General features: G+C 46.4%; 2 protein-coding genes across 7 annotated transcripts in view; both read right to left on the bottom strand.

Annotated features, from left to right (window-relative positions):
- ZNF407 (zinc finger protein 407) overlaps positions 1–1,571 on the bottom strand; it is a 422,744-nt gene extending 421,173 nt beyond the window's left edge. For 3 of the 5 annotated variants that reach the window (XM_073213230.1, XM_073213233.1, XM_073213235.1), the window contains exon 1: positions 1,435–1,565. The gene's annotated coding sequence lies outside the window, so the exon portion shown is untranslated. Of the gene's footprint in view, positions 1–1,434 lie in introns of all 5 variants that reach the window. The other 2 variants (XM_073213232.1, XM_073213231.1) reach the window with 2 other exon arrangements.
- A 10,312-nt stretch (positions 1,572–11,883) lies between these two features.
- Positions 11,884–13,028, bottom strand: part of CNDP1 (carnosine dipeptidase 1) — a 29,891-nt gene continuing 28,746 nt past the window's right edge. For both annotated transcript variants that reach the window (XM_037007378.2, XM_037007379.2), the window contains exons 11-13: positions 12,598–12,745; positions 12,313–12,404; positions 11,884–12,000 (exon numbers count right to left, since the gene is read on the bottom strand). In XM_037007378.2, the coding sequence (XP_036863273.2) occupies positions 12,338–12,404; positions 12,598–12,745 (215 nt within the window). In that variant the 3' untranslated portion in view covers positions 11,884–12,000; positions 12,313–12,337. The remainder of the gene's footprint in view (positions 12,001–12,312; positions 12,405–12,597; positions 12,746–13,028) is intronic.

Here is a 13,028-nt window from a genome sequence, read left to right as displayed (position 1 = left end):
CAGTCCTTCCCAGGCAGTCTGTGCTCCCATAACTCCATGTCAGCACTTAGCAAAAGGCATTATGTCTCTCTCTTCTCAACCAAATCCTGGAATCCTCTAGGGCAGTATGTTACTACCTGCAGGACCTAAGCTGGTGTCTGGCATGGAGGAGGGGCCAGTGTTTGACCAAGTGGAGACACTTGGCTTTGCCGAGTACCAGTACAACCCTCTGTCCTATCTTGCGGCTTTTCTTTTAATCTGAAATTATTCCAAAACAAAGTTGTTGTTTTTATAAGGTGCCAGTAGAAACTGTTAGCAGCAGTAATCACACCTGGCTTTCACTGGCATGCAGGAACACATAGCTGTAAAGAGCCCAGCCTTAATGTATCTCAGACATGCTAGTAGGAGTTGTAATTCTGCATGTAGCAAACTTGAAAAAGAATGAATAACACTTGAAATCTAAATCCTGACGTTGATATCGCTCAAATTATTTAATCTGGGTTTCATGAGGCAAACAGGGGACAATTCCTGCTCTACAAGGCTGCGGTGCTAAATGGCATACACGGCATTTGTCTAACGAGCTCCCCTAATGACGTTCGAATCAATACGCGTTAGCGCCCTTTCCTACGCGGTGTCAGCTGGACAACCCCGGACTGCAAAACAGGCGCACACTGTGACCAGTGCGCCAGCCAAGGCTGCGGAGCAGCGATTCAGCCACGAGTAGGGCTACGGTGACCTAAAAACACATACTCCATGTGTGCCCACGAATGCCAACCCTGCCAAGATGTTCTATTCCAGAGCCCCCCAAACAGCTGGGCTATTCGAAGCTCCGCGCGGCGACAGGGGTCAGCAGCCCCGGAACACCTCCGCCGCGCGCGTCTCCAGGGCGGGCGGCGCTCGGGGCGTGCCCGCGGGCTGGGAAGGGCTGGGTGTCTCCGGGGCTGCCGTCCGCGAAGCTCTGCAGCCGCTGAGCGGTGACCCGGGGCGGCCGACGCCATCCACCCGCGGCCTCCGTGCGCCCGGGGTCCAGAACGGGAGGAGCCGCGGGAGGCGGCGGCGCGTCTGCGCCTCCGGGGTGACCGGAGTGGGCGGGCGGTTAAGGAACCACCGCCCAGACTCTGTCGCGACGCAGGCGGCTCCGCGCCTCAGCGCGCGTTTCATCCGCGGACAGCGAACGGCAAAGGAGCGCCTGCCGCGCGGAGGGGCGCCAGCAGCGTGGACAGCCCGGCCCGCGGGCGAGCGGCGGGCGTGTGTCGCAGGCTGGGCGGCGTCGGGAGGGACCGGCGAGCGGGAGGGGCGGAGGCGGGGGGGGGGCGAGGAAGAGCGAAGGGCCTGGCGGGGTTCACGGCGCCCAGCCGCACGGGCCCGGGCCCTCAGGCCACCGCCCCCAGGCCCCGCGCTGACGCCGGACGGTCCCCGCCCCCAAACCCCCGCCCCGGCCAGAGAATAACTTACCTGTTCGCCGACGGATCGCCCCTGCTCGCCCCTCTGACTGACTCCTCCGGCTCACCGTCTTCCCTCTGGGAGGAAAAGGCGGGACTTCCTGTCGCTCCCTTGAACGACTTCCGGCCTTTCCCAAGACGTGTCTGCCGTGGACCGAGCGCCGGACACCAAAAGCAGAAAATCAGGATCTCGGAACTGGCTTAATAAAACCCACGTCGAGTTCCCCTTTTCCACCCTGAGATGTCGGCAGACCCGGGCACCCTCTTGTTTTAAGTCCAGCAGCTCTTCCCGGAAGTGCGTCAGAGAGAAAACAGGAAGTCCCGCCCCGGAGAGAGGAGAACGGAAAGCCGAAGGAGTCGATCTGAATACGGGCCGACGGGCGTCAGGCTGGCGAGCTGTTGGCGTGTGACCCGGAGGGCCACCTGGGATTTGCAGAGGTTCCCCGAGAGGGAACCTCGCGGACGGTCCCGCCTCCTTCCTTCCCCCTCCCGCCTTACTTGCCCCCTCCGCCCGCCCTCGCAAAGCACCCGAAGGCGAGGCGGGGGCCGCTGCGGCTAGCGCTGGGCGGCGGCCGCCCTTCGGCTTCCCCGGGCGGAAGTAGTTCCGTCTTCTGAAGGAGCCTCTTCTGCCCCGCCGTGAGCGTCCACATCCCCAGATCATGAGAAAACATCTTCCCAGTGACCCCAGAAGGGGCCCTTGAGGTCTCAGACCTCAAGGAGCCACGAGCCGATCCTGACGGTAGCCGGGAAGCGAACAGGCTGTGAGTGGCTGTTCGTCAGTTTGGCTGAAAACGTCTGGGCGTCTGCAGCGCTCTCGCACGGCCTTTGGTCATAAACGCTAACGGCGCGGCCCCGGGACTGTCTAGCCGCCTCCCGCCCCTGTGCAAGAACCTCCGCGAACCTCAAGTTAGAGCCCTTCGGAAACGCAAAATCGGGGAAGACCACAGCTTGAAAAGTGCAGGGAGCCGAGCGCTGTGTGTAGAGATGGGCAGCGATGGCTTTGGGGTCGGATCGTGAAGATACCGGCTTGCTAAGGGCTTGACCCTGTTTAGGCATAGGGAAGTCTGTCATCAGATTCGTAGTTAGAAAGATATTTTTACGTAAGTGGGATTTTTTAATTATGGCCTTATAATAATAATGGCGAGGCTTTCTAAGCCAAATCGTCTTTGGCCAATGCCAGCCCAATTCTATTTTAAAAATCAGAATATTCAGATAACATTTTTTAATAATTTCAGAGTTTTATAGAGTGCTTGTTCATAAAATGTAACCTGGTCAGGTTCTCAATTGTACCCACATGAATTCTCATGTGTGTCATCCACGTGCATTTTAGAACAGTAGCCATTCCAAGACAACACAGCGAGTAAAGGTGGAACGCCTTTCAAACTCCAGAGTCAACCTTTTGCAATCTACTATGCTGACTTAACTTTAGTTTAAACAGAAGTTCCAGAGAAATGGGTGAGAAATCATTTCCACACAGCAGGTGACCAGCCTGTCAATGTTGTATGTATTGATTAACCCACATTTACTGGGTGCCTACTGAGTGAACGATGAGTAAAATTAGATTCTGTCTTCAAAGAATTCACTTGCTTTTTACTTAGAATTTACCTGAAAATGTAATACTTATATACATAGTTCTAACATTATTTCAACAACGTTAGTCTTCTATGACAATATAAATTTCTCGGTAATGACTATAGCCACAGTAGCTGGCACAGTTGTCCGTAAAGGTTAGGCCTTCTGTTGGTTGGGTGATTGATCTTGCTACGTTTCTTACCTTGGGGTTTGGGGTTAACATTTAATCTTCATTCTCTGAGCAGTGAAATAAAATCTTGAGTTTATTATTCAGTTCCATCATCCATTATTTTGCTGAAGCCGGACCTTTACATTGTACTGTGACCTTAAGGAAGTCAATCTGACCTCATTTTCCTCATGCGTAAAATGAATCATTTCTGATAAAAGTTCTTTTCTTTTAAAATTCTATTAATAGAAGAGGTTCTAAATCCTAAATCACGGTAACAGTGTCTCATGTTGTTACTTTCATTAAAAGTCTTTGTTCCCTTAGGTAATAACAATGATAGCTTTGGTGAATTAAGTTTACCTGCTGTGTCATGCAATGCTGCAGAAAAAAAACGCAGAAGGTAGGAATACTTGATTATGTATATATTTTACATGTATATACATTAATACATGTATATAACATTAAGCCCCATTATTTATATAATATGTATAATTTCTATGTATATATATAAATAAACTTGGGTCTTGCTGAAAATTTATTTCTCCCCACACCTTCATGTAGCCACAGGACAAAAATTTTGAGTTTATTTTTGTAAGGTTGCTTTAACTCCTGTCTAACATTTGGAGGGATGGAGATCAGGCGAAGCAACTTTTCTGGGCTGAGGTGTGGACCAGCCAAGTATAGGATGTTCCTGTGGGAATGAATCGTGGAGCCCATGGGGTAGCTTGCTCAAAATCTGCCCCTTCCGTTGGACCCTCTGCCAGTGCTGACACGCCCATTCCTAACACTTTTCTTTGTAATGGAGTCGCCCCGCCCACTGTCTTCAAACTGCTCTCTGCATCGACTGATGTTTTGTAATCTTAACTCAAGTTTCCTCAAAGCACCGTTTATCTTTCTCTGTACAGCTTAGGCCTTCCCCCACCATGGTCTTAGACTGCTCCTAGAGATGAGGATTTTTTACAACTAATATGAATAAATTTCTTCATTATGTTTTTACATGGAATAATCTGCCCTCGCAAATGCTTCCACAGCTGTCCTGAACCAGCGCCGGAGCCATTGCCAAGGGGTGGGGGCAGGGGAACCTTGTTTTGAGAATTCTCTGCAGATGCCTCTCTGCCTCAAATTAGGAACATCTAGGTTATAGTTCTTTCTTTGCCACAGATGAACCTGATGATAACGGCATAGTTTTGAAAATAAAATATTCTCACACAGTTTCAAGAGTGGGGCTTTATGGGAGGGTACTATGCGTACTGCCCTCCCTCTCCAGCTCTTTGGTCCTTCCTTCTCAGCAGCGGCCCTGCCCATCAGCAGTGCCAGCAAGGGAGAGGGAGCCAGTGGGTATGTGTTACTTCGCAGAGGAAGAATCTTAAGCAAAGACAACAACCACACGTAACTGGTAGAGAGATGGTGTGAACCATGCAAATTTTCTTAATTCATCATAATACTTCAATCATAAAAAATTAAAATATATTAAGCATTATGAAGAACTCAAATTTCCTAATCCAAATTGATACATTACTGTCTTCATCATGTTTAGTTTTAAACTGCTCTTCCTTAGAAAAAGTAAATACATGGGACAGTCATTGCTGCTCAGTCAGCAGAGAGCCAGGTCTACTCCGTTACACAGCAACACCGTCAGCAACTCAAGGATACCTCGTTCCCAGTTGGGAGCTGCCGCTGGTCTGATTAAGGACTAGTTTTCTGATTCTAAGGGTGAAATGCAGAGCAAGGTGTCCTGACTCGGTCATGTTTGACTCGTGGGTGGTTGCACAGATGCCCGGTGAAGGCAAAGACCTGTTAGTGACGGAGCCCAGGCCAAAACTCAGACAAAGCCAGCCCTGCTTGGAATTCCCAGCTGCATTAGCCAGGAAAAAGGCCCTTTACTGTTTAAGTCAGGTTTTCTTGAACCAGAAAGCGATGTGAATGATGCAGAAATATTATTACCAAGTCTACCATAGTTGTAATCTAAGCAAGTTATAAAGGAAAAACTCAGAGCACAGGTTTTCAAACTTCATAACCAAAAAATGTATACCCTATTACATTTGGGGAAATAACGCAATTGATAGAGTTCCATCTTTTTCTGGTTCTATGTGTTTTGTCCCATTAGATAGTGAATAATAAGCTCTTTACAATGTCAAAAAATTAAGAGAATGCCCAAAAGAAATTAAAATAGATCAACAGTTCTATAGGCACTGCTACAAACTTTAAATGCATTATTTCATATAATTCTTATAACTTTTCTGAATAGGGATATTATTTCCATTTTACAGATGAGAAAAATGAAGCTCAAAGAAGTGGCATCCTGTGCTCTGATCTGCCCGTATTGAGTGACTTTGGTGACTGTTTCCATCTGAAGTCCCAGACTTACTCTCACTTGTGCACTGCTCCTACCCGTCTGAGGCTGGCATCTAGAGGTGGCCCCAGGAAGAGGGAGATGCCGCAGACAGGCACGAGGCCCGCACCCTAAGGGCATGTTCTCCACGTCAGGGCAGCACTGGAGAACACAGAGATCGCTCGCCTTACGTCAGAGAGAACCATCAGGGGTTAGAGTTTAGTTAGTCCAAATATGAAACCTGTTTTAATGAAAGCTATGCAAGTTTCATGACTAATTGGCTAATTAATTTGCTATTCCTGCATAAAATTTCAGAATGGAACTGAATTAAACTATTGTAGTTTAAAAACAGAGAAAGTGGAATAGCCTCTTTAGCTCTATGAGTGCACCAGTCAGGAAAGGCTAAGCTATGTTGCATTAACAACCATCCTTAATCTCAGCGTTTTACAAAAAATGTGTTTTCTTATTCCCACTACAAGTTCATCACAAATATTGCTGGACACTGCTCCATGACTTACCTCTGCGGGACCCAGACTCACGGAATCTCCACTTCCTGGGTTAGGGGGAGAGCATGAATCTCATGCCGGTTCTGAAAGCTTCAGCCCAGAAGTGAAATATTTCTCATCTGTTTGCATTTCATTGGCTAAGGGAAGTCACATAGCCACACCTAACTTCAAAGGTATCAGAAGTTCCATCCTGGCATGTGCTCAGGAGAAATGAAAATACCTGGTGAAGGGCGTCAGTGGCTGTGTCTGTAGACAACACCAGACCGCGAGTCAGACAGACACCATTTCTTTTTCCAGTTTCATTTACTGCTCTGTTACCCAAACTTTCTGAACCTCAGTTTTCTTATCAGTAAAATTGAAATGATAATATTAATGATCTATTTTAAAGACTTCATAAACAAGATGCTTAGTGTAAAAACATCCAATTTTTAAACTAGAAAGTTACACAAATTAAAAATGTGCCACTGCTTTGAAATGATGCCGAATGCGAAGTGACTGCATCTGTTTGAGGAGGCTTGCAGCTGCAGTATCAAAAACCCGACTGCCACCGACAGGACAGGTGAGACTCGTTGGCTCACAGGCCTTGGAGTCCAGACGTAGAGGAGCCTTCAGCACTGGTGGATTCAGTAGCTGACTGTGGGTACCAAGGACCTGTATTTTTTCTTCCCTGCTCCTCAGTTCTCAATATCAGATTAAACTTCAGGCTAAAGTGATCACAGGCATCAGATTTGGGCAGAAAAAAATGTCCCAAGAACTAGAGAGCTCCTTTTCCTTTCCCCTTAGGAGAAAAGAAACTTTTCCCATAGGCCCCAGCAGCAAAATGCTCTCACAACTCATAGAAGAATTGACTCGGAGGCCCATCCTACACCCTTAGACATCGAAGGCCCACCTGGATCTCGGGGAGCCCAACCTTCCCTGTAGCACATGGCTGAGTGGGAAAGGAGTAGACACATGAACAAATACAAAAATTAGGAACCAAGGGGAGAATGGATGCTTCATAGGGAGACAACAGCTTCATATGGCAATGGAGTATGATTGATTGTATCCTTATAAATCTGATTACTTAATACATTCAATCAGTGAGATAGAAGGAAGTACAGGGTAAATGTGACATCCAGCACTCTCCGTGGAGATTTAAGATGTAGTGGTACCAACAAAGGATGAATTGTGACCTCCGTCCTCACTGCCAGGAGGACCTGCTTCCCATAATTGGACATTTCCTAGCAAGAGACCTCAGCTGCGCAGCAAGGAATATCCCAGTTTGGAACTGGGTTATGAGGTAACCCAGCAGCACAAATATGTAGATTCCTAATTACTCCTCTTTAAGAAATGACGAATCGTACAATATTTCTTATTTATAAATGGAAAAAAATTTACAGAAAATTAAAACAACAAAAAATAAATAATAGCAGATGTGGGGTGTCTACTCTGTGAGGCACCATGGTAAGTGTTTTACATATACTGTTTCTTGCCAGTGCCCTGCAAAAAGATGCTTTCATTACCCACCTTACAGCTAAGGAAACAAGGGCTCAGAGAGATGGCATATCTTGCCTAAGATTACTCAGCTGGCAAAATCTGGACTCTGAACTTGAGCTGGAGCCCATTCAACATGCCTGCACCACTTTGCAAGTGGTTTCCAAGCTGCTGGACATTAGAATCACCTCAGGAACATTTAAAAGGCTCAATGCCAACATCATACCCAATCACAAGTAAATCAGAAAGTTGGGGGCAGGGGGAGAGGAACCCAGGAATCAGTACTTTTTACAGTGCTCAGGTATTCTAATGTGGAGCAAAGTCTGAGAGCAGTACTGTCGCTCCTTTAGTCAGGAATTTAAGCCAGAATCTTCTCTTCCAAGGCCAAGAGCAGTGAATAAATTACTCTAGTGTACACTGCCATTTCTAAGTGATCACCAGCTCAGGAGCTCTGCCTGGGTATGCATATTGTAGAGATTCTGAATTCAGTTATGTTCCTCTGAAGAGCTGGCTTGATGTTGCTAACAGTCGGTTATTTTGGCTGTATTCATACTCCGCACTTCATCTCCCATCACAGTAGCAGAAGAAACCTCACTCGGTTCCCTCAGCCTCAGCTGGGAGGCTTGAACCCGCCTCATCCAGACATTTGGAAGGAGCGTGCTGAAGTCGCACTTGCCCTCTGGGACTCTCTCCTGCCCAGAACCTCCATCCCCTACTAGCAAGAACTCTGCCTTCCGGTTCTCCAAGTGGGGTTTCAAATGTTAGACAGCCTCCTTTATTTGATTATAACTACTTAAATATTGAAAGGAAGCATTGGTCATTGTTGGTAACTAATTGTTTTGATGACTAATCTACTTTAACAGTATCATTTAAAGTTTTAATTTCCTTTAAATTAACATTTTCTGTCATTACATTTACATGCCTACCTACAATAATAGTGAGACTATGCTAGGAACACTTAACCATCCACACTAGAATTTTAAATCTATGCTCTTTTTGAATGTTGTTTTGGTGAATTTCATTGTGGGAGGTGAGACAATTTTAAAACTTCATATTTTCTATTATAGTCAAAGGCATAATTTCTCTGACATCTTTTTTCATTTGGAATAAATTACCCTAGAATAATGTTTTTAAGTAAAATTTTTCACATAAAATGCTCAGAAGCATTTATTTACTTGTAACAATTGTTAAGAAGTCATAGTCTTTATACCTACCATCCATTCTTTTCCACAGTACGCTGGGGGAAAAAGAATACATTATTTTGCTTCAGAAAATCTCCTGTATTTCTTTGTACTTCATCAATTGATTGAGCCTTTGGACAGCTGAGCAAAGTATAAAAAAATACAACCAACCCAGCCTCTGCCTCTCAGAGCTAACTTCCTGGAGAGGAGAGTTCTTTTCGATGAAGTACAGAGGAAGAACTCTCTTTCTTACTTGTCAAGTACTCCAAAAATAGAGTGTAGGTGTGACGCAGTCGGTCGGTGGAGGAACCGAAATAGTATGAGCAGTATTAGGCCTTGGCTTAAGTTTTGCTGCTTGTCATAAAAGGCTGTCATATTACAGATCAATACCCTAGCTACGCTAGATCTACCCATATGTACATTATTGCAGAAACAAATATTATATTTCATCTTATATAACCCAGGCCTCAAATCATTATTTAATTCTTTGGCTATTACATGTTCAATTAATATTCACACCTGAAATGCAAAATGACATTAAAAAATAATAGCTAGATGACATTGAAAACATTTAAAACTAGGTAGTTAAAATAACACAGTGTTTGAAAGTCATGTGGCCCTATCATGAAATGGTATTTCTTCAGGCACTTGTTTTCTGAGTGAAAGTAGCTACTAGCAGAAGTGAGAAGCCAAATAAAATAATATTACCTTCTTCTTTCATGAGATTCCTTTTTATTCCCCTTCCAGGAAATATGTTGTGTACATGTTATGGGCCAGGCGCTGTGCTGAGCACAACCTCTCAGCTCAGCCACTTGTCGCCTACAGAAATGGCAGATTGGTATTGCCCAACTGTGTGGCTGCTCAAGAGGAATCATTGGTGTGAACTCTGCTGATTTTGAAATGCTGACATCCGATTCAGAAATGCTTAGGACATCATGAGGGCCACATGACACAACGACAGAGCCTGGTGCAGCTTGTGATGTCCCTGAATTAAGGCATGACCCCTGTGCTGCCTGGGAGGGTACATGTGCCTTCACCCATCAGTGGCACCTTGGCGTGACTTGTTTTATGTGCTTTCTCCCAGTACCAGCTGCTCCCAATGTGGCTTCAAGTAGGAATGTCATGAGGAGAAGAGTATGAAGGTAGAATCCATGCAGGGGACAGCAAGTCTAGGAAGGGATAGACTTTTGGGATAGACCCAAAAAATGCAGCCACAGAATCCAAAGGAAGGTCTTAGCAAGCAATACTGAGCCTCCACTGTGTGCAGGGGCCCTGAGGTACAGTGATGAGTTGGAAGTGGGATAGGATGCCCTGGAGCTTACAGTTTACTAGGAGAGATGTGTGCAAATTACGGATATCTGTGGCCTCATGGAGAGGGATCATACAAGAGTTGAGATCTCCATTAATTTATCACATGTATGTTTCCTGAAGACATACAACATGCCTGGAACTTTGGAGACACCACAATAAACAAGAGACATGGCCTCTGTCCTCAAGGGATTTGCAGTGGGGCAGACGGTCTGGTAGTTGCTGAACTGTAGAAATACGTACTTAAATGCAAGTATAATAAATGCTACAATGGGACCTTGCAGGCTGTGATGGACAGAGGGGCACCTAACTCACTCGAGGGCATCCAAGAAGGCTTTCCTGAAAAAGTACCACCAAGCTGAGATCTGAAGAAGAATGTGGAGTCTGTGAGGGGATCAGCCAGACCAAGCGAACACGTGATGTCCAGGATGGGAAAGGCCCAGAGAAGGTTCCGGGCTGTTCAGATCTGTTTGAGAAACTGGAAGCATGAGGAGAGGGTATCAGTGGAGCAGACGGCTAAGCAGAGAGCAGAGCAGCCCGTCCTGCAAACCCCTCTGTGATGCTGGACGTCACCCTAAAGCCACAGGGCCGATCCGGCCTTGAAGGGAGGCAGGAAGGATGCGCGTGCTACAGAGTGACGCATACATTGGAAAGGGCTGCTGTGTAAGCAAAGAGGAAGGGGCTTTGGCAATAACCCAGCCAAAGTGACAGAAGAATTAGCTTACAGGCTATGGAGGTGGTTGTGGAAATGGAAGCAAGTGGTGGCTTTTGAGAAGAGGAGTCCCCAGATCTTGACATTGAATTGGATTCAAAAAAGAGGGAAGTGTCAAAGATTGAGGATTCCAATTTGTCAAGGCAGGAAACTCCGGAGGTAAAACAAGTTTGGAAGGGTGGGTGAACAGTTCTGTTCTGGATGGGCTGAGTTTCAGACAGGAAATAGGCTGGAAGATCAGGCGTCGGGTTCTCAGAAGAGGGGGCTGGGCCGGGCCCCCGGCATCCGGCCAACACCAAGGGCTGGATGCCCCTGAGGAGAGGCCCAGGGCAAGTCCTCGGCCCACCTCCTCCAGCGGCGAGAGCAGCCTCAGATAAAAGCGTGCAGTGTTCCTGGACGCCCCACGAGGCTGGCACCTCGGCCGGGCCCCATTTCTGAGATGAGAGTCCAGGTGAGCTGGATCACTGGCCATGTGTCCCAGCCATTTTGGATGTGACACTCCAAGTTTTAAGACTGGTATTTCAGGAACCTGAGAATGGAATGTGTTACTCTCTGCTTTTTATTTGGAATCATGAAAAGAAACATTTTTAATGAACCCTTAAACTCTTCTCCATTCACGTGATTTAAATAATGAATTTATAAAGACTGAACTGATTTGTTTACATACAATCAGTTGTAGAAAAATCACATTCTATTTTTTGTTTACACCATCAAATTCAATCAGGCCAAACAAGATGGTTAACTAAAATGATTAATGAATGTAACATTAGCTGATGGCTTTAAATTTAGAATGTGTTACTGGTGTCAGGGCTGATTAGTTCTCCATCTAAAATGGATGCTATTAAAAGCTTTGAGCAATTTAGATGTAGTCGCTGGGGAATATTCCAGAGGGGTGGGAGAAAACTACCAGGATTGATTTTGCTGTGGGGACGCACATGCAGGCAGATGTTGCTGGGGAGAGAGGCCTTCAGTGGGGGGCTTGGGAGAAAAAACAGGAGGCAGGGGCGGTTGGTCGGCAACAATCACAACAAAGGTAAAGAGGCTCGGAATAAAAAGTCCTTATCTTCACACAAGTAATACCAATGGCTTAAAGTTTGGAATATGGACCATTTCCATTTCAGACCTCCTCAAGAAGCAGGAAATATAAATGAAGGGGAAGCAGAGGTTCACATAGTGTGAGGCTTTAGCAACCTTTTACGCCGTGGGCACTGACAGAGGAGACCAATATTTTTATTCCTCAGATAAAAGGAATGTGTGATAAAAGCACAGGTGGTGTGAATCCTGACAGTCACCAGATGGAGAGATGAGGTGTCAGGGCCACGTCAGGACCTAGAAGCAAACCAGAGGGTCACGCTGATCGGACCGCACAGAGGAGTCTCGTCAAGGAGCTGCCTGTGCTGGAGGGGGAGCCCAGCCTGGGGCGCCGCTGCTCGAAGCAGGGACATGGGGTTGGCGGCAGTAACTGACTTTCCGAAGGCGTGCGACATAGTCTTGGGACTAGTTCCAATGTCTGTGCCTCTACAATACTGTATTATTGACCCAAATGTCCACAGACATTTTAAATGGGAGGGAAGTCATCGTTTGGTGGACCAAAATTCTCTTGTGGTTAGATTCTATTCCTGGTCAGCGGTGCCGTCTTACCTAGGCGGTCAGGGTCCTGTCATTATTAATGCAGCTTCGCCATTTCCATGAAAAAGGCAGCAAATAATTTGGATCCTTCTATGTAGTTCCACCTGACAAAAGAAGAGATAAAGAGAAACACTGTTATTTCCATTCAAATGATGGGGGGGGGGGGCGGTCTACAATTTGAACAGGAAGATTTGAAGACACAAACTCAATCTGAAGCATGCAGCTCGTTGGGAGGTCAGCGACGCAGCGACCTGGGCTTGCGCGGGGAGGGATCAGCCCCGACAGGGACCTGCTCACCTGTTGATTTTCTCATTCTGAGAGTGCTCCCCGTCATCCACGGCCCCCAGTGGCATCATCAGCACGCTCTTTTGGATAACGTCCTGGAATATTTTGGCAACTGGTATGGTTGACCCATCCCGGATCATATCGGGCTCCACTCCAAACACTGCAACACAGGAAAAGGAGGCATGTGACTGAAATAATGACAGGACTGCCTGCAGTGGTCTTCCCAAATGCAGTGCTTGCTTTATCTTTCTTTTTCTTTTTATACCCATTAAATTTGGTGGCTGGGGTAAGTTTTTGATGTCGTACGATTTACATCCTTAGGCAGTCAGCAGCGCCAAGAAGAAACCTGTCGCTGCCTGCTTCACAACTGCCTGCTTTTTACAAGTATGTTTTACATTGTATTTTGAACTAATTTTAGACTTTCAGAAAACTTGCAGAAATAG

The sequence above is a fragment of the Manis javanica genome, chromosome 9 (genome assembly GCF_040802235.1).
Source record: "Manis javanica isolate MJ-LG chromosome 9, MJ_LKY, whole genome shotgun sequence".
NCBI classification, from domain to species: domain Eukaryota; kingdom Metazoa; phylum Chordata; class Mammalia; order Pholidota; family Manidae; genus Manis; species Manis javanica.
Note: the sequence above shows the minus strand (reverse complement) of the source record. Positions and strands in the feature narration are given on the sequence as shown.